Source organism: Pinus tabuliformis, chromosome 3_1, assembly GCF_031772625.1.
Source record: "Pinus tabuliformis cultivar Carrire ecotype Pingquan chromosome 3_1, CPIR1, whole genome shotgun sequence".
In the NCBI taxonomy this organism is placed as follows: domain Eukaryota; kingdom Viridiplantae; phylum Streptophyta; class Pinopsida; order Pinales; family Pinaceae; genus Pinus; species Pinus tabuliformis.
In genome coordinates, this window is record NC_142301.1 from 372,842,107 (window position 1) to 372,868,384 (window position 26,278).

At 36.1% G+C, this 26,278-nt stretch overlaps 2 protein-coding genes across 4 annotated transcripts; one reads left to right on the forward strand and one right to left on the reverse strand.

Annotated features, from left to right (window-relative positions):
- Positions 1-9,802: 9,802 nt before the first annotated feature.
- LOC149187267 (serine carboxypeptidase-like) lies at positions 9,803-11,069 on the forward strand. Its single transcript, XM_089412774.1, has 4 exons — positions 9,803-9,931; positions 10,073-10,331; positions 10,496-10,629; positions 10,716-11,069. Exons 1-4 carry the CDS (start codon positions 9,908-9,910, stop codon positions 10,863-10,865), a joined length of 567 nt encoding a protein of 188 aa, XP_089268900.1. The 5' UTR covers positions 9,803-9,907; the 3' UTR covers positions 10,866-11,069.
- Positions 11,070-19,725: 8,656 nt separating this feature from the next.
- On the reverse strand, positions 19,726-20,652 carry LOC149187268 (uncharacterized). Of its 3 annotated transcripts, none has more exons than XM_089412775.1 (4): positions 20,356-20,652; positions 20,104-20,272; positions 19,941-20,010; positions 19,726-19,845 (listed from the first exon to the last, which is right to left on the reverse strand). In XM_089412775.1, the coding sequence occupies exons 1-4, from the start codon at positions 20,391-20,393 to the stop codon at positions 19,760-19,762; spliced, it is 363 nt and encodes a 120-aa protein (XP_089268901.1). In that variant the 5' UTR covers positions 20,394-20,652; the 3' UTR covers positions 19,726-19,759. The 3 variants fall into 3 exon arrangements, with proteins under 3 accessions (XP_089268901.1, XP_089268903.1, XP_089268902.1); XM_089412777.1 differs by having other exon boundaries at positions 20,104-20,236; positions 20,356-20,649; XM_089412776.1 differs by having other exon boundaries at positions 19,732-19,845; positions 19,959-20,010; positions 20,356-20,640.
- Positions 20,653-26,278: the final 5,626 nt, after the last annotated feature.

The following is a 26,278-nucleotide window of genomic DNA, read 5'->3' on the forward strand; positions in this document are numbered from 1 at the left end:
ATCTGTGGCCGAATCCGACATTTTGTGGGCAAAAAATAGCCGAGAGATTTGGAAACACAAATTTACAGCGAGAACAACTTCGCATCAGATTTAACCAAGAATTACAGCCCATTGCCTCTCTCCCGAAGCAAGAGAAAGACGTCGGGTAAATTATTTTACATTACTAACACTTTTTGTTTCAAGAACTAGATCACATTAATTAAAAACCCAAATATACAATGGAACAAAGGGTAACACTTTTTGTTTCAAGAACTAGATCGCATTAATTAAAAACCCAAATATACAATGGAACAAACGGTAATCACTGCCAGTAATAGAAATATAATTAAAATAGTAAAATAATAAAAATATAATTAAAATAGCAAAGTAATTCATGTTATAATATGTGTAAACACCATGTGCATTGCATGCAAGCCATGTGTTTGTGTGTGGCAAAAATACGGATGCAAGACACAGCGGAAATAGATTTCTTGAATATATATTTCTTTGCATTAATAATAGTTTTAGCTTTTATCAAAAAAAAATTTGGGCAATTGCTTTGAAGCGAAAGCCGGCATTGCTTTGCTTTTACAACGTAGTTAAGTTTCATTAATCTGCAATTTAGGTCAACTCCATTAATTTGCTGCAAACAAACTAAAAAAATGTAAACCACGAAAAAAACTAAAAACTATATTCCAACAAGTAAAATCAAAACTGTATTCCAACAAGTAAAATCTTTACTATGGATGGTCTCGGCCAAGGGACTACATTAATCCGCTGGAAACAAACTAAAAGAATGTAAACCACGAAAAACCTAAAAATTGTATTCCAACAAGTAAAATCTTTACTATGGATGGTCTCGACCGTTCTCCGTCGATGGAAAGATAAGGTCTATGTTACATTGAACACATCTACCTCTCAGTTTCCTGCCAACACAATGCTGGTCACATATAAATCAAACCCTAGGCTTTTTACAGTCTCTCCCTGGAGGAATGTATGCGATACTTAGCAACAGGTGATTTACCACAATTCGTTCTTGAATTTGCCTCTGTGCAACAGAGATACTAATTATAACCCCCATTTTAATTTGTCACGGTTACATCTAAAAGGGTGTCAATTCGGCACCGCGCTAAAGAAATATACGTTTCGCCTAAAGAAATCTACTCGTTCGCCTGAAGAAAGTCACGGGACTGCTCGCATACTTCGGCCTGCGATGATGGGTCAGACCCCAAGATTAGAGTACAGGACCCTTCAAAAGAAGCTCGACAGGCAGCCCTAAAAAAGCCACTTATAGTTTGACACATACAGTTGGGGCTTCAAGGAAAGGGCCAACGAAGTCAGTAGCGATAGATAAGGAAGGTAAGAGCTCCCACCAGTTCTAGAAGGACTATTCTTGCCTTCATGCTCATAGAAAGACGTATTCTTGCCTTCATGCTCATAGAAAGGTGTCTACTAGCTGCACAAAAACTGGTCAAAGCCAAAGCCAAACCAAAAAAATGGCATGAACAAAAACAACTTCTGTAATAGTGGAACCGCTGTAAGAGTGGAAAGTAATATTAAGTCATTGTAAAATGGAACTTACAAGTTGTAAAGCTGAAGCTCCACCCTTCAAAAATCCTGCTCCTCAAACTCGCTGGTCTACACTCTCTGCGCTGCTCCTCTGCTCCTCAAACTTACTCCGGACAAAGCAACTTACTTCGGACAAAGCATTTGTAGACGAACGCCTCTGCATACTTCAACAATATGCAAACATCTGGCACTTGCACGATGCAGGACACTCGGCAATATAACCAATCAGGACACTCGGCAATATAACCAAACTTTGGATAAAAAAACTTTCCATATCTGAGAACTTTGGATATCTTGCTTTTACCGGAAAACTTTGGATATCTTTCTTTTACCCTGTCTTGAAAACTACGAAAACTTTGGATATCTTGCTTTTACCGGAAAACTTTGGATATCTTTCTTTTACCCTGTCTTGAAAGCTGGGAAGCCCGCAATAAGACCCTCAACTTTGTTGTCCAATCAGAAATTACATAATAAATTTTATATTATTTTCTAATATGAAAACTTTGGTGAAAGTTGTGATGCACATCAATATTTTTGTTCAAACAACAGATTAATACGCTGTCAACAGTGAGTCGATCGCTAAGCATCTCAGGCAGGGACTAATAACAAAGAAGCTGTCACTCCCCTGCACGGAAGATAGACTCTCGGAGCTCCGGGGGCTTATGAACAAATCAGAGGGAGACCCCCTGCGTGTGCTAGGAAGTAGGGCTGGGCCTTGGGGGAGCATATTCATTGCGATGCTTCGGGAAGCCTACAGTCACGTCCGACATGATAAGGCGTAGTTCAAGATGTGGAAAAGCGATGGGCAGGCAATAGACATAGCCTCTGCTCACTATCTTTTCGATGTCATAAACGCCAGGGAGGACGTGCTTAGGAGGCTTATCTGTAAAGGGGTTTGAATATTTTACCATAAATAAAAGAATGAGTTTGCCCATCATCAATTTATCAATTTAGAGCTGGCTTCAACCAAAATTTTAAAATAAAAAGTAAACATCGCCATATTTTCATAAATTCCTGCAAACGATCGAACCTGTACCATAAAAGCATATTTCTAAGACATGCATTCTTTGCCACCGCTAACACGTATATCTCTCAGGCAGTAAGTGCCAGCATCAACACACATGTATTGCATGCAATGCTTAACAAAGTCTGGAATAAACTTGAATAATTCAACATTCAATGAGGCAATATAATGGCGAAGATATCGCCAAGCAATGTTACGAGAGGCAGTGAGAGAGCATTCATTGACGAGATACGCTGAGAGAGAGAACTCGAATTACTGCTATGAGGATGGCAGTTCTGGAGCACTTATCAAGTAAGGCGCCTTGGAACAACACGGTAATAAGATCTGCCAGACCACCACTAAGCCTCTGGCACAACTCAACCAAAGTTACCAAGTTCGGATTTGAATTACATAAAATATACTATGCATAACTCAACTAAAGTTATCAGGTTCGAATTTGAATTTGATAAATACAAGGAAAAAAATTTAATGAAAATTTTTAATTTCAAAAAAATTGATATTATATATCTTAAAGACTTGAATATATGTATTTTATTTTTTTTAACAACAAAAGTATTTTAATCCTTTTTTATTTTATTTCATTTTAAATTTTGAATATTTTCTAATAATTCTATATTTTGGACATGTAATTCACACTTATTAGTTTTTAGACAACTTAAATCTATAAGGATTTAAAAAATCTAACAAGGTTTTCTTAGTATTATCTAATATTTAAAGAATCACCATTTTAAGCATTTGTCAAAATAGAAATATATTTTAGAAATTAGTAATAATCTATTTTTACCCATTTTTATTTTTATTGCTTTCTTCACCTTACTACCTTCCAAAGCAAGAGCTAATTTGAAAAATATAAAATTTTCAATTTCACAATTGTTTCAATTTTCTTTCCTTTTTTATGTAACTTTTCTAAATACACCCTATTATCATTATCTATATGCGTTCATACTTTAGCATTATATGCCCACAAATTCTTAGCAAAGTGATCCAAACAAATGTATCAGTTTCATCTCCCATTAGAAAATCAAAGCGAACAACCACACTCATTGAGTTCAAGCTCAATTTCTGCGTCGGGTGGCACACTCTACTAACACAAAATCTAGACTTATACCAAGCAACATAACCAGTAACAATAACAAGGTAAACAACTTAACCAGCTAAATAACCAAATTTTGATAATAGATGAGATCCAAAGCTACCACCCTCACCATATATTTATTCCCTCCAGGGAAGATATTTCTTCCTGCATTAACTTATATGTCAAGGCCCTATCAATTGGTTCATGTACCGTTCATGTAGGATCAGGGTTCGTGCACCCCTCAGTTATACGACAGGTAATTGGCCCAATGGTTGTTACACCAGTGAAAAACCGATTCACTTTAAGATTAGATTTACCTTCCGACCATGGTGAGCCACCTCCTAACTCCTTAGAAAACACGTAGTATTGTTGCTTTTAAAAGTGGCTCCAATGAACAAAACTTTGAACGAACGAATCAAATTTCATCGAACTATTCGTTGTTCAAATCGAATTCACGAATTTCTGAAAATTATGCCCCGATACGGGCGAATTCGGTAGCTATGCATAAAACTCGTAATAGCACTTTGGCCATTAGTGGAATAGTGAATGGATTTTATGCTCGCGTTTCAACACAGAGAAACGTCCACAATTTACCTAACCAGGTCGAGATATCAATCTCTTCATGTTGCGCCCAAGAAAATGTCAATACTGTTCTGGACGATGGAAAGACCAGTAATGTCCAGATTCTAGAAGCCATACTCGAGGATGCAAATGCTAGGAATACGTGTACTCCACAACTCGGTATAATTTTTTCTGTTGATGTTTTCACGAGATTGAAAGGGCACTGCGAAAATCATTTTAACTGTTTAAATAAAAATAATTACAGCACAGTTTCAACAATTTGTTTCTATTTTTATACGCTACATTTATACAATTTCCTATTTTAACGATACACAATAATTTATTTGCATTGTCAATCACACACAATAATTTTAGGGGAAGACAAAAACAAAACGTAGATTTTAACACAGAATTCGTACCCAACAAGTTATCCCATCTTATTATTTATGTTTGTGCCTCGCAGGATGTTTCTAGGGTGACTCCAACAAGTATACAATCTGTTGGTATAGAGGGTCATGTTATGCCATCTACACCTAGACCAGAACCCCATAACATGCCCTTTACACAAGCTGTTGGTATAGAGGGTCATGTTATGCCATCTACACCTAGACAAGAACCCATAACATTCGCTCTACATCAAATGTGGGTCTAGTCAGCATTCTCCCACCAGGACCAGAACAAGTTTCTTTGAGGAGTCTTATAGACTCACAAACAAGAATGTTAAGGCTCCTACCATATATTCCTGCAAATGTTCAAATCAGACAAGAAATAATTGAACAAATTCAGTTATGGGAAATGTCATTGTTGGAGAGTGTAGCTCCTGCAACAGATCAACAGGTAATTTTTTTTTTTTTTTTTTTTTTTTAATAATTTCATTTGTTATGTTCGGGATCATTATTTTAGATATGAAAAATAGTTTCATATTCTGGTTGGGTTCTTAATAGTTCCACAATTTCATTGTAAATGTAGGAAGTAAGTGACACAGTGCCTAATGTATCTATAAGGGAACCTTCCTCAATCCCCAAGACTACAACAATATCATCAGTGACCACAAAAAGAATGCAAGAAGTTACAATCTTGTTCACTTCAGAAGGAAATGTCTTGAAGGATGAAAAAGGGCTGAAATTTTATCACTTTATTTTTTGTCGTGCAGAAGAATTATTTGGAAATACCATCCAAATGGATTGGAGGAAACAAGCCAATGCCAAAAAGGAGGAACTATTTAAAGATGTAGTAATAGCATTTGGTAATCCTGGATTTGATAAGGAACTTATTTTACAGATTGCAAGTAAATACATGCACTCAAAGAGGTCCAATTTAAGGACAAAGTTGACAAAAAACTTGATGTATCCACGTCCAGCTTGGATCAGAGACCAAGTGACGTGGGATGAACTTATGAAAGATGCCAAGTTTAAGAGGAAAGTCCTCAGAAATCCAAACTATACGCCATTTGCACAAGGAGGAGCTAAGAGACGCCTACAAGATACAAGAAAAGCAACCCAAGCTAGGGTGTCAAAAATTGGATCTCACAAATTAGGCTCTGGTGGATATAATAGTATTCATGGTGGTATGGTAAGTGATATTTCCATCTATTATATTTTCTATTTTAGGCAAAGTAACCATGGTCACGTTGAGTTAATTGTATCTTATTAGTTATTCTACCTTATAGATATGATTATCTTTGTTAATGTAGGTTCCCCAGTTTCAAAAGGAAGCTTCAGAGGAAGACCTAAAATATGTTGTATTACATGGTTCCCAAGGTCTTCGCCAACACATGATAAATCAAGGGGAAAAAATAATTACTGGTTATGGATCCGAGGTTAGTTGTTTATAATATTATATGAATAATGCAATAAATCAATTGGAGGTTTTAATGTTATTATAACAAGTTAAAGTGTGTTGTGTATAGGAATCAGGTGAAACAACTGGGAGTGAGCATGGGGAGGAGATACAAGCACATGATGATTTGCTTGTTGCACAAAATCATCCAACAGTCATTCCTGAACCTTGGCAGATTGTTGAATTTCAGCGAATGGGAGACATAAATAATGAAGAGGGTGTTCAATGTGATGAGCATTCCACACCCACAATTAATGTAGCGCCTCCCAAAAAGAGGACAAAAAGGATTGATATGTGTTAAATTTTAAGAGCATTCCACACCCACAAGTAATGTAGCGCCTCCCAAAAAGAGGACAAAAAGGATTGATATGTGTTAAATTTTAATAACTTGAACGTGAATCGCTCTAGCTTCTAAGGAGCGCACTAGGTTGTGAGGGTCCAAACATAAACTAATTATGTGTGCAACAAAACAAATTTTGAAGATACTTTGTTTTTTTTATGAGTACTTACATATTAAGGGCATCACTAAGACTGTTTCAGGTCCTAACTTGTATTATTTGTTTGATTATGATCAATTTGATATGCTTATATTTGTGTTGTATGTAGATGACCTGGTCCTAAAAGTTAGTTAAAAAAATTCTAGTTAGTTAAAAAAATTCTATCCCATGGTGCAAGAAGAAACTGGCAAGTGAAGTTGACATGAAGGATATACACCTCATGTGTTATTTCTTGGTCTTGGAGGTTTGGCTGAGTTGAGGTGAGGTGGTCCTCGAATAGGGGTAAGTAAGCAATTGAGATTCTGAAGAAGTTTCGGATAATGGACAATAAACCATAGGCTACTTTTATGATACATATTTTGAATTTATCAGTAGATTAAGATTCAAATTTGGTTGATTCGTCAGCATACAAAATGTATATAGGTTCCCTAACATATTTGGTAGAATTTAGCAGTCAAATTGCTGTGTGCATGAGATCCCTTGTCTCACAAACAAGGGCGGCGCAGACACCAATTTATTGTCCAGCTTGGTTGCTAATATATGGTTGAGCTGAGGTTGCTGCAAATATGCTCCATGGTCTGAGGTATGCGAGGTACTTAAAGGGCACACTGGCACATTGCTTTGAGCTGCTGCATGTTTTAGTGGATTTTGACAGGGCCAGAGATGCAGGTGGGAGGAAGAGTGATTCATGGTTTTGTTTCAACTTGGGTTCAAATATAATATCTTTGTTAGGATGGGATACCCATGTGTGCAAGTTGAAGAAGTCCCTTTCTGGGCTAAAGTAGCCTCTTATGCTTGGTACTCATGGATTTATGAGTACTTATAGATTATGGGCATCACTAAGACTGTTGCAGGTCCTAAACTTTATTATTTGTTTGATTATGATAAATTTGATATGCTTATATTTGTGTTGTATGTAGATTACCTGGTCCTAACAGTTAGTTTAAAAAACTCTATCCCATGGTGCAATAAGAAACTGGCAAGTGAAGTTGACATGTATTATTTCTTGGTCTTGGAGGTTTGGCTAAGTTGAGGTGAGCTGGTCCTCGAACACGGGTAAGTAAGCAATTGAGATTCTGAAGAAGTTTCGGATAATGGACAATAAACCCTAGGCTACTTTTATGATACATATTTTGAAGTTTTCAGTAGATTCAGATTCAGATTTGGTTGATTCGTCAATGTACAAAAAGTAGATAGGTTCCCTAACATGTATGGTAGACTTTAGCAGTCAAATTTCTATGTGGATGAGATCCCAATACACTGTCCTCGTCATCCCAGCTCTATAATGCATAGTTGTACCGTTGTAACACTAACATAGGCACCAGAAGCTATGCTACTAGAAAGGATTAAAAGTAAAGTAGGATGCTAAGACCTTAATGTCTTTGCATGTCAAACACTATGCTGATACTTATTTCATTATTTACTTTTTAACCATCATATGCTGACCATTTTCGATGATGCTAAATTGAATGCTATTTTTCCTGTTTCCTAGGGCATATTACCAGAGATCCTAGAAGAGTTACTGGCTACCAGGAAAATAGCCAAGGCAAACCTAAAGGTGGTGAAGTGCTTCCTATGTTCATGTTACATGCTTGTATTTTTTCCACTTAGCATCTCAGTTTTTAACTTCCTGTAATCTTGTTTAGGAGGCTAAAGATTGGTTGGTTGGTGGAGGTACAACTTTGTTCCTATGCTAGTTCCAACTTCCATTTGCTGTCAAACTTAGATCTAAAAGAGATTTATATGGTCTATCTCTTAGGCCTGACATCAAAATCTTAAAATTTTCAGGTGCATTTGGAATTGGAATTAATGCCAGAGACGTTGTATCTCACTGTGAACATCATTGACAGATACCTTTCTATTCAGAGTATTGCAAGGAAGAATTTGCCATTACTTGCTATCGCTGCAATGTTTATAGCTAGCAAATATGAAGAAGTCTCTCCTCCATAGGTAGGATGACTTGCTGACATCTGTAAGAAAGGATGTGTATATATCTAATTAAAAGAACATTTTGTTGGCTGTATAAAAGTACATACACCAGCAATATCTACTCCTACAGAAGATTACGCTTTATGCTGGAATCAGCACAAAAATTATAATATAATAGGTAACACAATATTGATAAGAGCTGGTTTATACTTGGCTACAGGTCAATGACTTCATCCGCGTCTTCCCAAATGAATGCACGTCAGAACAGATAGTGGCCATGGTAATTAGCTCTAACTGATAATTCTTTGTCATTGATTGCAAAATAGTCTCCAAACATTTAGATGTACTGATCAATTGATAATAACTCTTCCCAGGAGTTTAAAGCAATTGAACTTCAAGCTTACAGTTCCCACTCAGCCATATGTATTCCTCCTCAGGTTTCTAAAGGCAGCTGATTCCAACAAAGTGGTAAAGTTTTGAATGACACCACTTTTTATATTGTTGAAAGCAGCCTGTGTGGCATTGATCAAATCTACTTTGGAAAATGCCTCATAAAATCTAGCATTCATGTTTTAAATTAGTTTTCTTTATTGTATTCCTAATAATACCCTGCTGTACTGACAAGTCGTACTATCTATTATTCAGATGGAAAATCTAACATTCTTCTTGGTTGAACTGTGTTTGCTTCAGTACATAATGAGCAAGTACAATCCATAAAATTTGTGTTAAGGGCTTTGAACACTTATCCGCTATGGAAGGCTTGTTTGTTGATGTGGTTTTTGAAATATTCAATGTATTTTTTAAGTTGTTTGTGCAAGCGTTTTCCATAACAGTAGTGAAGGCTTATCTGGATCTCAAAATATTATGCATAGGTGATGCTTTTCCCTCCTCTAGTTAGTTCATTCTTGTTTATTGTGTGTTTTTACAAACATTTTGTAGTATGGTCCACTTTTTATCGTTTTTGATAATATATCTCATGTATTTGATACTTGTAGACCTTTAATCCATAAAAAACAGCCCAAAAATCTCAGAAATAGACACCTATAAATATAAACTAGTCATCAAATTTCAAGGAATATTTTTTCATGGGGCTGAAATCCTATTAAAATTTGGAACAAAATGCATATTTTCATATTTATGAGATGTATACTTTGTTTACTGAACTAGATTTGTATGTGTTCATATTGAAATCTTGTTACTATGTTTTAAATTGCGAGAAGCTTGATGGCTAAATGTTGTTTGCTTTATGATCCTTAGTTACCATTTGTGAAGTGTTTTAAGTAACTGGTTACGGCTGATGTTATGCTGGATCCTTTATCGAAGGTTCTTAATGTAGGTTCTGATTATAGCCGGTGTGATAACTTGCCAGGTACCGAAGGGACTGTCACATGCTTTGCATCATACTTGGTGTGCACCTCAATTTTCAATTCCATTATGGCATTAGCTGGGAATATCAATGTAAGACTTAAATTATAAATACTGGACAGCCAGACATTATGTTTATTCTATCAGCATTTTGTATCTTAAAATGTAGTTTGTCATCGTTGTTTTATATATCTTACGATATTAGTTTTCATTATTTTGTTTTATATTTTGCAGTACTATGATGTTCGGAAGGAGTGCAATGGTGGCCTGTGCTATGATTTTTCAAATATGGAGAATTACTTAAACCAGGGTTCCGTTAGGGATGCCCTGGGGGTTGGCAGCCGAAAATTTGTCTCCTGTAGCCCCTTGGTTTATGAAGCTATGCTTACTGACTGGATGCGGAATATGGAAGTTGGCATTCCAACACTCTTGGAGGATGGTGTTAAGTTGCTAGTTTATGCAGGAGAATATGATCTCATTTGCAATTGGTTAGGTAATGATACTGTATACATATAACATATTGTTTTTGTTTTGGAGAATGACTTTATGATTTAGGTGTTAAGTCTGTTATTAACTTATTTGCAGTTGTGTTTTTCAGGCTTGTCAGTCTAATCTTCAAAATTGAAAAGTTAATTGTTCAAATTATGTGTCTTTCAGGCAATTCAAGATGGGTGAATTCCATGGATTGGTCTGGAAGTGAGAATTTCAAGAAGGCACCTACAAAATCCTTCCTTGTAGACGATAAGGAAGTAGGTTTAATAACCAGTTATGGACCACTCAGTTTTCTCAAGGTAAAAGGCACTCGATGATCATCTTTGATTTCGTTGTACAAGTAGATAATTTCTTCCTTACGGAATCTTCTATTTTGCTGCACCAGGTTCATGATGCAGGTCATATGGTCCCAATGGATCAGCCAAAAGCAGCCTTGGAGATGTTAAAACGCTGGACACAAGGAAGTATTACTGACGACAATTCTCAAATTTTAAAGACAGTGACGGAGATGCCAGAGAAGAATTTCGAGAGTTAGTTATCTGCTTAACTAGGAGAATTGCTCTCTTCACCTAGATTAATGTAAATATTTCTAGATTTGCAGTAGTGTGCATCCCCAAAGATGTGTATTTTCTGATTTGGCAAAATAATTGTGCATTGGGACCATCAGTCTTGCTAACTTGTGTCAAATCTTTTGATGGCCACTTTTTAACTGTATAGAAATAGTGCTTCTTATTGCTTACCAAGCGTTTTGGAATTATGATTATACATGGTGTTAAAGTTATATTCAAGAACATGAATAGTATGTCATGTGTTCTTATTCCAGCATGTTCTGATGTCCTAATGGATGAAAGAAATTGTAAATTCAACAAAAATATTTGGTTAGAGTCTCGGGGAATTCAAAGCATGATGCTCTTAGCCTACATTCAATTTTATTGACAATGACATGAAAACATTTATGTTGTTTGCAATCATACAACGGATGCCAGTATTGTCTACTTATATTTGAATTGGAGGCTATGTGGTTTGGCTTTGTTTCACTTCTCGTTCGTTCTATTATTTTATTGTTGAATATGTTTGTTTCCTCTTTTTGCCTCTTATCCCTTTATAAGCCTCTTGGACATTAAGTGCTTGGCATGGCAAGATATGTCCATAAAGTGCATGGACTATCTACAGTCCATCAATGCTTGCTATTGCTACTATCTACACTGCTCGATGCACTTTGAGGAAGGATCCATGTTGGAACAAAACACTTACCCTTCATACAGGCTACTCTGAAGCAGACCTGAAGTAAGCCTTAAAATTTTTAAAGCATCATGCTTTTAATGATTTTACCCTTCTAAAGGAATCCTACTCCTAGACATTTTAGATTTCTTCATCAATTACAGGCAGGCATTGTTGATCAGCTACGGCCAGAACATTGTGTCTTGATCAACTATATGCTGGAACTCAACTACTAACACCCTGTCTGAATTGAATCTTTATCTAATACTAATGCGCATACTAAGCGTCGAGAGGTGTATGCACATTTTGTTAACTCTGTACATTGAGGTAATAACATTTATGTGCATTGTTCCAGGGAATGTGCGTATTTCATGGTTGATTTTCACCTAAATACGGGAGGAAATAAGCTGAGAGTTGTTCATAAGAAGTATTCAGATCGTTGATTTTCACCTAAATACGGGAGGAAATAAGTTGAGAGCTGTTCATAAGAAGTATTCAGATCGTTGTAGCAAGTCTATCTTTTAGCAACTCTCAGAATTTCAGAATGAGATTGCATCACATGACATCGGCTGACATAATACATTTTAAATGGTCTTTTTTGGATTGCAGAACTGATGCTTATGGGATTCATCTCGTTTCTACTGACCATTGGAGAGAAGCCCATTTCTAAGATTTGTATACCGAAAGGAATGGCTTATAGTATGCTTCCATGTCAAAAGGAATAATCAATGGCCCCTCCTATCGATCATTGTTCTGAGGTGGACACCAAACTCTATGTTGCGTGTTCGAATTCCCAATGCTATTAGATGTTACTTAGATCATGTTAGTTCATTTGATATGATTCAAGATATTTATGATAGTTTGATAATTATTCATTCCCTCTTGATTCAAGGGTAAGTATCCTCCAGTCTCCCTCACTGGCATGAACCAGCTCCACTACTTCATCTTTACGTTGGAAACTGTCCATGCGTTATATATTGTCCTAACAATCGCCCTAGCAAGAGCAAAAGTAAGTGCCATGGGAAATAACTGATATTCTCCCATGTCATTCAGTTTAAATTTTTTCTCGGTTTGAATTTGCTTTCATATCTTCATGCATTCGAAACATCTTTAACTCAATAGTTTGAATTATGGACATTTATTTTTTTTAAAATAATTTTTTATATTGTCTCTAGAGAGACAGTAGTTTGAATTATGGACATTTATTTATTTTTAAATAATATTTTATGTTGTCTCTAGAGAGGCAATAGTTTGAATTATGGACATTTATTTTTTTTTTAAATAATTTTTTATATTGTCTCTAGAGAGACAATAGTTTGAATTATGAACATTTATTTTTTTTAAATAATTTTTTATATTGTCTCTCTAGAGACAATAGTTTGAATAATGGAATTGTCTCTAAAAAGACAAAAATGTAATTGTCTCTAAAGAGACACAAATGAAATTGTCTCTAGAGAGACAAATCAAATTGTCTTTATAGAGACAATAATAATGTGTCCTATATTGTTTTTATAGAGACAAATTTTTGAGACATTATATTTTGAGACACCCGTTTAGAGACAATATTTAAGACAATATTTGAGTTTCTTTTTGTCTTAAGTTAAGACAATTGACTCAAATATTGTCTTAAAACCCCCCTACTTATAATAGTGCAACACACCCATCCAAAATAATAATGGGCCACCACTGAAATAGTAATTCGCCACCTCTGCCATTCATCCCAAGTCCAATGCAAGATTTCAAATTTAAATCATGGGTTGTAATTTTTATCCTTTAATGTTATCGCTGAGTCAATTATCAGTCACGACTGTTTTCCATCTGTCCATCCGCCAACTCCTCCGTGAAAAGGCACCACCCTGCCTGCCGTCCACATTAATTACTTATACGCATATTCTCTTAACTGTATAATACCAAGTCCTCAAACATAGGGCTTTTGTTCACAAGCATCGTGTTGTATACACAAAACACATTATCATTGATATATATATAAATCATAATTCTTCATTTCCAGAAATAACTTTGTGAGATATACATAGGTAGACACAGTCTGTGTGTATATATAGAACTGATTTCAAATGGCGACTTCCACTAATGGGTACCATAATCAACATCGTGAGGAGCCTCTTCATCATACATTAATAACAAAGAAGCTGTCACTCCCCTGCGCGGAAGATAGACTCTCGGAGCTCCGGGGGCTTATGAACAAATCAGAGGGAGAAACCCTGCGTGTGCTAGGAAGTAGGGCTGGGCCTTGGGGGAGCATATGCATTGCGACGCTTCGGGAAGCCTACAGTCACGTCCGACATGATAAGGCGTAGTTCAGGATGTGGAGAAGCGATGGGCAGGCAATAAACATAGCCTCTGCTCACTGTCTTTTCGATGTCATAAACGCCAGGGAGGACGTTCTTAGGAGGCTTATCTGTAAAGGGGTTTGAATATTTTACCATAAATAAAAGAATGGGTTTGCCCATCATCAATTTATCAATTTAGAGCTGGCTTCAACCAAATTTTTGAAATAAAAAGTAAAAATTGACATATTTTCATAAATTTCTGCAAACGATCGAACCTGTACCATAAAAGCATATTTCTAAGACATGCATTCTTTGCCACCGCTAACACGTATATCTCTCAGGCAGTTAAGTGCCAGCATCAACACACATGTATTACATGCAATGCTTAACAAAGTCTGGAATAAACTTGAATAATTCAACATTCAATGAGGCAATATAATGGCGAAGATATCGCCAAGCAATGTTACGAGAGGCAGTGAGAGAGCATTCATTGACGAGATACGCTGAGAGAGAGAACTCGAATTACTGCTATGAGGATGGCAGTTCTGGAGCACTTATCAAGTAAGGCGCCTTGGAACAACACGGTAATAAGATCTGCCAGACCACCACCAAGCCTCTGGCACAACTCAACCAAAGTTACCAAGTTCGGATTCGAATTAGATAAAATATACTATGCATAACTCAACTAAAATTATCAGGTTCGAATTTGAATTTATATAAAATATAAGAAAAAAAATTTAATGAAAATTTTTCAATTCCAAAAAAATTGATATTATATATCTTAAAGACTTGAATATATGTATTTTATTTTTTTTAACCACAAAGATATTTTAATCATTTTTTATTTTATTTCATTTTAATTTTGAATATTTTCTAATAATTCTATATTTTGGACATGTAATTCACACCTACTAGTTTTTAGACAACTTAAATCTATAAGGATTTAAAAAATCTAACAAGGTTCTCAGTATTATCTAATAAATAAATACATATTTAAAAAATCACCATTTTAAACTTATTTATGTAGCATTTGTCAAAATAGAAATATATTTTAAAAATTAGTAATAATTTATTTTTACCTATTTTTTATTTTTATTGCTTTCTTCACTTTACTACCTTTCAAAGCAAGAGCTAATATGAAAAATATAAAATTTTTAATTTCACAATTGTTTCAATTTTCCTTTTTTTTAATGTAACTTTTCTTAACTTTTCCTTTCAAAGCAAGAGCTAATATGAAAAATATAAATTTTTTAATTTCACAATTGTTTCAATTTTCCTTTTTTTTAATGTAACTTTTCTTAACTTTTCTAAATACACCCTATTATCATTATCTATATGCGTTCATACTTTAGCATTATATGCCCACAAATTCTTAGCAAAGTGATCCAAACAAATGTATCAGTTTCATCTCCCATTAGAAAATCAAAGCGAACAACCACACTCATTGAGTTCAAGCTCAATTTCTGCGTCGGGTGGCACACTCTACTAACACAAAATCTAGACTTATACCAAGCAACATAACCAGTAACAATAACAAGATGGGCTGCGACGCAGCTAGTCCCTGCCATAATCCATAGTTGAACGACCAGCTTGGATGCAATGGGATGTAAGGGATTATGGCTGGTAGTGCTTCCTTTGGGGCCAATGCCTCTGCTGCTTCCTCTTGGCCCCTGCTGCTTCCTCTGGTGCGTCCTCCAGGGGACTCCAGTAAAACTAAGTCAACTGTAGCTCCAGCTGCCTCTGCCTACGCAGCTCTATCTGAGTTCATGTATTCCACCTACCATAACTGATTGCCGCCAACGATAATGATAGCACATAGGCATAGTGAGATGCTTTTAATATTGAATTTATAGGTTGAGAATGAGAACTTGCTGATATCATTAAATCAAGGGCAGCAGCACCCTCCACGTGTGCGTTCCCTATCGCCACGAGGGCCGTTGATAATAAAAATCTCATTTAAAAAGAATACAGTAAAAGCAAGTTAAAAACATATCTGTTGAGCCTGGGCCCTATGTTCGGCACAGATATAAAATTGTGAGAAGTGCAGTGTAATGAAAAAAGTTCATATAAGCAGCAAGACATTCAGAAAATATGGAATATGAAAGTATCCATCAGAGGATATGTAATAATTATGTGTGTATGTGAATTCACAAGCCGGTGCCGGTAATCAGACCCTACAAGCTGCGGTAATAGCATGATATTACTACAGAGAGCTGCATTAATCTAGATGTATATTTATAGTCTGCTTATCAAAAATTTTCCTTTTCGCACAGCTTTTCTTCAAAGAGAAATCTCTATTAACACGGGAAACTTAAGCTTTATCCCAACCGAGATTTCATAGGGCAATGGAAGACTTTGATAAATATTTAATAGCTAAAATAGGACAATTTGGTCGGCAAATTCCAGTACTGGGTCCCTTCATTTCTTATAATACTCGCTAAAGTACTATACACACCAACGAGTAGTAGGTGAACCAGTGAACTCCAAAAGAACTCACGAGTATGTGGAAAACGGAGGCCTTATCATCATCACGATCTTTAGTAGAAGGTTAGACAGTCCTCAAAGGTGGGGTGTTGCTGCGACCACGCTCCCTTGAAAACTAACTATTAAAATATTTAAGCAAGTCAAATTAGATATCGATAATAACGAATAGGGCGCCGTCCATTCGGTTGATAATAAAATCTAGCTACCTCAACAGTTTGACGATTTGGAAGGTGGAGTTTCGGCTGCGCTGAGACCCTCTAACAACAAGTCAAATGCATGCGCGCTTTACTGGCCCTTCGATTTCAACCTAACTACCCATATGTACATATTGTATTTCACCTAATATTTTTTTTTATAGCTATAAATATACTTCTATTCGCATTTACTCAGGGTTTCGGTCCAGAAACCTTGTTCAGGTACAACGAGCGAGCATGCAAGGAGACAATTGCCAGGAAAGCTAACAAAGAAGCAGAAGCGTGGTGTGCCAGGTATGTTTACACAGCAAGAGCTAATATGAAAAATATAAATTTTTTAATTTCACAATTGTTTCAATTTTCCTTTTTTTTAATGTAACTTTTCTTAACTTTTCTAAATACACCCTATTATCATTATCTATATGCGTTCATACTTTAGCATTATATGCCCACAAATTCTTAGCAAAGTGATCCAAACAAATGTATCAGTTTCATCTCCCATTAGAAAATCAAAGCGAACAACCACACTCATTGAGTTCAAGCTCAATTTCTGCGTCGGGTGGCACACTCTACTAACACAAAATCTAGACTTATACCAAGCAACATAACCAGTAACAATAACAAGATGGGCTGCGACGCAGCTAGTCCCTGCCATAATCCATAGTTGAACGACCAGCTTGGATGCAATGGGATGTAAGGGATTATGGCTGGTAGTGCTTCCTTTGGGGCCAATGCCTCTGCTGCTTCCTCTTGGCCCCTGCTGCTTCCTCTGGTGCGTCCTCCAGGGGACTCCAGTAAAACTAAGTCAACTGTAGCTCCAGCTGCCTCTGCCTACGCAGCTCTATCTGAGTTCATGTATTCCACCTACCATAACTGATTGCCGCCAACGATAATGATAGCACATAGGCATAGTGAGATGCTTTTAATATTGAATTTATAGGTTGAGAATGAGAACTTGCTGATATCATTAAATCAAGGGCAGCAGCACCCTCCACGTGTGCGTTCCCTATCGCCACGAGGGCCGTTGATAATAAAAATCTCATTTAAAAAGAATACAGTAAAAGCAAGTTAAAAACATATCTGTTGAGCCTGGGCCCTATGTTCGGCACAGATATAAAATTGTGAGAAGTGCAGTGTAATGAAAAAAGTTCATATAAGCAGCAAGACATTCAGAAAATATGGAATATGAAAGTATCCATCAGAGGATATGTAATAATTATGTGTGTATGTGAATTCACAAGCCGGTGCCGGTAATCAGACCCTACAAGCTGCGGTAATAGCATGATATTACTACAGAGAGCTGCATTAATCTAGATGTATATTTATAGTCTGCTTATCAAAAATTTGCCTTTTCGCACAGCTTTTCTTCAAAGAGAAATCTCTATTAACACGGGAAACTTAAGCTTTATCCCAACCGAGATTTCATAGGGCAATGGAAGACTTTGATAAATATTTAATAGCTAAAATAGGACAATTTGGTCGGCAAATTCCAGTACTGGGTCCCTTCATTTCTTATAATACTCGCTAAAGTACTATACACACCAACGAGTAGTAGGTGAACCAGTGAACTCCAAAAGAACTCACGAGTATGTGGAAAACGGAGGCCTTATCATCATCACGATCTTTAGTAGAAGGTTAGACAGTCCTCAAAGGTGGGGTGTTGCTGCGACCACGCTCCCTTGAAAACTGACTATTAAAATATTTAAGCAAGTCAAATTAGATATCGATAATAACGAATAGGGCGCCGTCCATTCGGTTGATAATAAAATCTAGCTACCTCAACAGTTTGACGGTTTGGAAGGTGGAGTTTCGGCTGCGCTGAGACCCTCTAACAACAAGTCAAATGCATGCGCGCTTTACTGGCCCTTCGATTTCAACCTAACTACCCATATGTACATATTGTATTTCACCTAATATTTTTTTTTATAGCTATAAATATACTTCTATTCGCATTTACTCAGGGTTTCGGTCCAGAAACCTTGTTCAGGTACAGCGAGCGAGCATGCAAGGAGACAATTGCCAGGAAAGCTAACAAAGAAGCAGAAGCGTGGTGTGCCAGGTATGTTTACATGTTACAGAGAATTTAATTATATTCCTTCTGTAATTTCATAATTACTGCAAAGTTTGTAGAAAATAAAAATTGTTTTCCAGTTGCCGACCATTGATTTATGGAAACGGAGACAACGCTTTATCAAGTCATATTATAAGTCATATTCAAGTACACAGGTAATAAAAACCTCACTTAAAAAGATTACTCGAAAAGCAAGTTAAAAACATGTCTGTTGAGCCTCGCCCCGTGTTCAGCACAGATATAACACGTGGCTTGCATGCTCGCAACTTTATTGTAACAATCCAAAACATCTGTCTTCGGTCACTATTACAGATCTCCATGAAGATGACATCCGATCCAGATTAAATGCATGAATGCTAATTATCCAGAGTTGAAGTTTCCACAAATACAGGCCCACCCTTGGCAGAAGGTTGCTATTGGCAACTGTTATATCTCCAATTTACTCCTTTCGCATCACTGTAGAAAGTGACGTGTTTGTTTTCTCAGCTTTTCCACAGGCGAGCACCTGCAGAGGCGATAGATCTTCTCTGAAGAATTCTCCAGTACTCACCGAGTCTTCGCTGCACTGCTGTAAGTTAGATACATTTGTACATAGCTTGGTCTAGAGCTAAATTGCTAATTGATACTTGCATTCATATTTCTTTTCTATTCTATAAGTTACAAAGAAAAAACTCGAATAGACAGAGTCGATTAACCATTTAGAATAACATATGTTGAACCACAATCATGTAAAATCAGTGCGAGCCAAACTGTAAGGGAATTATGTAATGATAAAAATTTCCTGTAAAGAAGAATTTACCTTGCCATAATAAAAATGGTTATGTATTTATTATTTGACTGTAACATTGGTTAGTTCGAGACGACACAGAGGTGTGCTCCCAAAAAAGTCCAAATGTGTGATAAATAATCTAATATTAAAACAACACATGGGCATAGAAACAACCCTGTTGGATGCAAGGGTCTCTCTGTCAGCCATGAAAGCCATACATTAATGAAAATACCAATCCTGTAGGGATGGAATTGATAAAAGAAAAACCCAGAAATTACAATCAAAACTGCTCATTGAAACCCCAAATCTTTAACACGAAATTTATATCTTTAAGTTCTGAATAATAAGATCGTATTCATGCTATAATCGATCAAACCCTCAATAGCTAAGTCTTGAGAACTATTTAGGCTTTTCCAAGGGAGCCTGGAATGGTGAATGAGTCAAATGTTGGAACCAGAAGTTCGTTCCACAACGGAAGTTGCGACCTACATTCAAGTAAACAAACATTATCACTGGAATGAAATAATACCCACATAGGAAAAAGGAAAAATTGTTACCGTGACTACAAGGAAGGCGATACCTTGAGGGAGTGACTTACCCGTTGGCAGCCACCGGGACTGGAGAAACCCCATTTTGTTGGGTGAATAAGCCTGCATGCATAGCCAAATTTAGAGACCTAAATGTGAAACGATTATTGTAAATAGAGTACAGAATGGAGGATAATTCAACGGTAAGTTTTATACCTTGTCTTCTGTGGTACTGGTGCAGGTGCAGATGAAAGCAGCTGAACCAGCGCTCTCTCCATTTCTGCTCACCAAGAACGACATGAGAGCCGCAGTGCAGATGAAAGGAGCTGAACCAGCGCTCTCTCCATTTCTGCTCACCAAGAACGACATGAGAGCCGCAACAGCCCTGTAATGAATTTGGGAAAAATGGTTAAACTTACGAATATTAATTAACAGTCAATACTGAAAGCGTTTTAAGGGAGAGTCCACCTGCTCTGAGGGACTCCATGGAAGCTCTGTGTACACATGCAGCCATGTCGAATGGTAGCGGTGAAATCCAGTCGCGATAGCTTAGAGGTTGCAGGAATAAGCTTTGGATTCAAGCTGTGGACGATGATAGCTTAGAGGTTGCAGGAATAAGCTTTGGATTCAAGCTGTGGACGATGAACCAAATGTAAAGCACGAGTAAGAGGCAAGAAATACAGCATCTGTTCTGCATGCAGAGTGACACGTTCAGCCTCCTCAGATAGCTCAAAGAACAAGCAACTTAGGATATGTACCCATTCGCACTTAACAGTAAAAATTAAGGAATTAATGTCAGCATTAAATCGAAACCGCAAACCGTCAAGGCCAGTTGATTGTGGGTAAGTAGCAGTTTAAGATATGGTCCGGCCTCTTCCGCCTCGGGAAGAGGCCAAATAAGATGGCCAACAGAAGTTGAAGTGCAAACTTTATGATATAACTAAAAATACCACTAAAAAACCCGCCGATTTAATGTTATCTGCCCTCCGAACGGTTACTATAGTCCCTGCCGGATGCCAGATGGCAGGGACTAACAAGGTAAACAACTTAACCAGTTAAATAACCAAATTTTGATAATAGATGAGATCCAAAGCTAGCACCCTCACCATGTATTTATTCCCTCAAGAGAGAAGATATTTCTTCTTGCATTAACTTATATGTCAAGGCCCTATCAAATGGTTCATGTACCGTTCATGTAGGATCAGGGTTCATGCACCCCTCAGTTATACGACAGGCAATTGGCCCAATGGTTGTTAAACCAGTGAAAAACCGATTCACTTTAAGATTAGATTTACCTTCCGACCATGGTGAGCCACCTCCTAACTCCTTAGAAAACACGTAGTATTGTTGCTTTTAAAAGTGGCTCCAATGAACAAAACTTTGAACGAACGAATCAAATTTCATCGAACTATTCGTTGTTCAAATCGAATTCACGAATTTATGAAAATTTTGCCCCGATACGAGCGAATTTGATAGCTATGCATAAAACTCGTAATAGCACTTTGGCCATTAGTGGAATAGTGAATGGATTTTATGCTCGCGTTTCAACACAGAGAAACGTCCACAATTTACCTAACCAGGTCGAGATATCAATCTCTTCACGTTGCGCCCAGGAAAATGTCAAGACTGTTCTGGACGATGGAAAGACCAGTAATGTCCAGATTCTAGAAGCCATACTCGAGGATGCAAATGCTAGGAATACGTGTACTCCACAACTCGGTATATTTTTTTCTGTTGATGTTTTCACGAGATTGAAAGGGCACTGCGAAAATCATTTTAACTGTTTAAATAAAAATAATTACAGCACAGTTTCAACAATTTTTTTCTATTTTTATACGCTACATTTATACAATTTCCTATTTTAACGATACACAATAATTTATTTGCATTGTCAATCACACACAATAATTTCAGGGGAAAGACAAAAACAACACGTAGATTTTAACACAGAATTCGTACCCAAAATGCTAGTTTTAGAATGGCTAGTTTCTTATCTTCAAAAAGCGCGAATCTTGCCTTACAAACGCTTGAGATTCAGCTGCAATCCTTACCTAAAATGCTCGTTCCTGATCTTCAAAACACGCAAATTTTGAGTTCCATTTGCTTAAGATATAAATCCATGCAACCCATATTTTTTATTAAGATCATATGATTATGGATGAATTGTGAAGTCTTATTTTTACATTATATTTATAATTATAAAATATAAAATCAATTCTTTAAATGATTTTACCAAATATCTAAATTACATAAATCTAATAAAATATAAAATCAATTCTTTAAATTTTTTTACCAAATATCTAAATTATATAAATCTAATAAAATATAAAATCAATTCTTTAAATTTTTTTACCAAATATCTAAATTATATAAATCTAACTACATGAAAGTATTATTTTTCAACTTCTACCTAAACTTTAAACAAAAGTAATTAAAAAAATCATTAACAAATACTAAAACAAATGACATTCTTGTTCTTACAGCAAAGGGTAGAGGTTAGTTCATTTTAAGAATGTGATACACTTTCTTGTTCTTACCGCAAAGCGGAGAGTTAGTTCATTTTAAGAATGTGATACACTTTCCTATTTTATTTTGAGTTAATTTTTTATTGATATGTATAATGTTTAATAATTTTTTATTGATGTATATAATGTTTAATAATTTTTTTCTCATACTTGTGGTAAAAGGGGGAGGGTACTTTATGGTTAGAAGAAGACAAAATATTTAGATATTTATGGAATTTTGGTTACAAGAAAAATAACCAAGTAGAGGTATATGGTCTTTAGTGGAGATTTTTGTTAACAAAAATATCTGGTGGACAAACGATTATGAGTGATTATCTTTTAATAGTATATCACCTGGTCAAAGGCTCTGTGGCAAAGGAGAAATCTATGTAAAACATTATGGAAAGAATCAAAAAATAGCAAAAGCTATTCCATCCAAAGCATATTTCCATATCCTAAGAGACTTCACTAGAGAACTAGACAAGTATGTTAATTAGAAGTGTAAATTGAAAATAAATAAATCAAAAATTGGCCAAATGAAACCTATATAATTCTCTAATACAGATTAAAGTCTATTAAACCTAACAACTTTATGTATTGTAAATTTTGTATTTTATTATATAAATATGATAAAATATTCATTTACAAAATCTATTTTTTATTAAAAAACAATTAAAATTTTTAATGACTTAATTATGTAATGCTTAATATCTTTACAAGAAACACAACACACAAAATTATTTAATACAAATACTCTTTATAATTTAAATCAAAATTATTCGAGTCAAAACCCTTGACAAAATTTCCTTCCATTGGGTTGGGCTAACCAGTGGAATTTTACCACGCCTGTTGTAATGATTTTCAATTCATTTTCCCATTGCGAAAATATGAGGCCTTTCCATTTTGGTTCTATACTCATAACTCTTTAAAATACAAATGACATTCTCTAGCACAGATGCCTACTCCTGCAACAACTGAAAACATCCTTTGGCAAAGCTGATATAGCGTCATAAAGTTTCACGCTATTTTCTTTACTGTACAACAGTTTTTTTGCGACATATGACTTCACAACCCCCACCCCATGGGCTTTCATACTGAGAAAACTATTAAAACAATGGCGAATATAGATTTCTGCAACACGTAAAAGCCGACACAAACTAACCCATCGATTTGTGTGGAGCAGGTCACCTACCTCTACGTCGGGAAAACAATCCGCCTGAATCCGTGTCTGAAAATGTTTGTATTTATGTGGATAGTTTTGTTTTATTGTGTGGTGGACATGTCTGATTCCGTTCGTGCTCCACATGGAGGAGTTGACATGTATGCTTTCATTAAACACTACGTTTACAAAGGATTAGGCCATCGATCAGAATGGAACAAGTCACCTACTTCGAGGTCAGGGCAACAATCCGCCCAAATCCATGTACCCGTATGAAAATGTTTATATTGTTAGGCAACAATCCGCCCAAATCCATGTACCCGTATGAAAATGTTTATATTGTTTATATTTATGTGGATAGGTTTGGTTTATTGTGCCGTGGCCATGTCAATTTTGTCCATGTTAATTTTCTTCATGTGACAATAGTAATAAGTCCACTTATATTTTTATAAATAAAATATTGTCGGTTAATACATATTTTTATAAATATTAATTATTTTTAAATTTTATTTATGGTTGATTATGATAAATTTGTAATTTATTAATTAATTATTATAAATGATTTAATTTTTCTTTAAGTTATTTTTGTAGCTTAATTATGTATAAAAATTTAAATAATTTATTATTGTTGTGAATTATATATATAGATATTAATTACATATAAAAAAATAAAAATATAATTTATTTTTATTATTTATGATATTAACTATATGTAAGTGTGATTTATAAAAAACCGAAATAATTATCTAGAATCTTTTTGGTAGGTATAGATTGTATTTTCTCATAAAATCATGTAAAATTTATACATTCATCTAGCTAATATGTTTAATGGGAAATCAAATGTTTTTGACCTACCTATGGAGTAATTAGCCCATAATCTATGAAGTATCATTGTTTCTAGTATAGGAAAACTATCTATGGATGTATTATAAAAACAAAAATTGGTGAACAATCATGTAGACTCAAGTATGTGAAGAGGTGTTAGGAATCGTATGAACACTCGGTCCTAGAGGGTCATGAGAAATTGGTTTTCATTGGAAGCGTAGCTCAATGTGGGCAAGTCATTCTTCAATTATGTCTAAGTGGAAATTATGGTTATGCTGATATCTCTTAACATCCTCCAAACCAACAAAATTGTTGTAATTATGAGTTTCCGCTGTATGTATAACAAAAGGGGGAGGTTCGAAAAAGCAATGAACCAGACTCTAACTGTATCATTATACAATTTAACATCGAAGCTGCAAACTGTATGTTACCACCATAATCACAGTAGCAAAATGCGACAGCAGTATGGCGAATCTACCATTAGAAATCAACTGAACATCTATTTTCCATGATAAACATAGTCATTACATCATAACCATTACATCTCAATAGTAAGGAACTCTAGCAGTTCGAAGAAAACATTAAGTCGCAACAGAACAGAAATGCCTACATTTATGAAGATAATGGCAGTTCCGCTGTAATATAGAGCTATGAGAATATAAGCTGCTGTAATGATATTATATACACATAATTACTTGCAGAAAATCGAGCTCACAAAGTTCCGGAGCCAAGGCTCTCAAGAGCGAAGATTAATCTGTTATTAAACTTTCCTGAAGAACCCAAGAAAATAAATTTACATATACAAAGCTAAGTAATCATTTCCAAGGAGCTGCGAATCCGAAATAAACAATAACATTCATTGGAAAAACGGAGAGGTATCATAATCCTCGACCCTGTCCAAGCTAGTAGTCTTTACTACTATAATTCTTATATGATTACAAATAGATAAATGGTATATGAAACGCAGAAAGGAAAATGAGATAACTTAAACTACTGGGGACTGCCATGGGCACCTCCCGTTTGACAAAGAACTGACTATTTCCTCACAACCCAAATGGGGCAAGTTGAGACAACAAAGCCTGAGAGTATGAAAATCACGATTAGCCTCGGAGGCAAACCCCAAGGACCCTGTCCTGGGTACTTCTGCCAAATTATGGAAATCTGAAAGCAAGCAATAGAAAACAAGTATGTATAAATCCCGTAGCAGCAACCGTCAATTAGGGAAACCCCAAACCCTCACCCAGAAATCATCCGAGCAAAAATGCCTACCTGATATGCGGAGAGGTAGGCCAGGTTGCCGAGGACCTGTCATTCTTCATATCGGAAAATTCCATGACTGTAGCGTCCTCCTTCACACAACAAAGAAACACGAAAACCATTAACACTTACAAATTCATCGGTGTGACCTGTAGGAGAGAGTATTCATAATAGAAATAACCATGAAATTAGTTGTGAGAGAATGCCATTACCTGCATAGGTAAATCCCAGGGAATGGTTGAATAACTCCTGTACAGCGGATAGAGCCTCGGTGGAAGAGTGAACGGGAGAATCCCCTGTGCGCAGAGAGACAAGCCAAACCTGGGAGCGGCGCCAGGTCCAAATGAGCCGAATGAAGACTCAAAACAACTTAATATGAACCCCAAAACCCTCCGGCAAACCTCCACCCTCGGATCCAGATCTGTTGATCCGCACCGTCGAATTAGAGCGGGAACCAAAGGCGCGGGGAATGAGGGTACGGGGCCCTGCCCGATCACATGGCCGAGCAGAAAAGGCAGGCCAGTTGTACTGAAGAGTAATAAACAACTGTCCTTAAAATTCAATGCAGTTCAACAACTCAACGCCGGATTATGACTCCGGTCACCATGCAAACATCCAACGCATTTATCCGGTTGCCAAGAAACAC

What these genes read in the sequence shown, in the direction of transcription:
- LOC149187267 (XM_089412774.1), top strand. Translation starts at nt 9,908, where the DNA reads ATGGCATTAGCTGGGAATATCAAT. An exon ending in CATTAGCTGGGAATATCAAT is followed by an intron (nt 9,932 to 10,072) that starts GTAAGACTTAAA and finishes TATATTTTGCAG; the next exon opens with TACTATGATGTTCGGAAGGA. An exon ending in TCTCATTTGCAATTGGTTAG is followed by an intron (nt 10,332 to 10,495) that starts GTAATGATACTG and finishes TGTGTCTTTCAG; the next exon opens with GCAATTCAAGATGGGTGAAT.
- LOC149187268 (XM_089412775.1), bottom strand. Translation starts at nt 20,393, where the DNA reads ATGTGTACACAGAGCTTCCATGGAGTCCCTCAGAGCAG. An exon ending in CATGGAGTCCCTCAGAGCAG is followed by an intron (nt 20,273 to 20,355) that starts GTGGACTCTCCC and finishes AATTCATTACAG; the next exon opens with GGCTGTTGCGGCTCTCATGT. An exon ending in GGGTAAGTCACTCCCTCAAG is followed by an intron (nt 19,846 to 19,940) that starts GTATCGCCTTCC and finishes ACTTGAATGTAG; the next exon opens with GTCGCAACTTCCGTTGTGGA.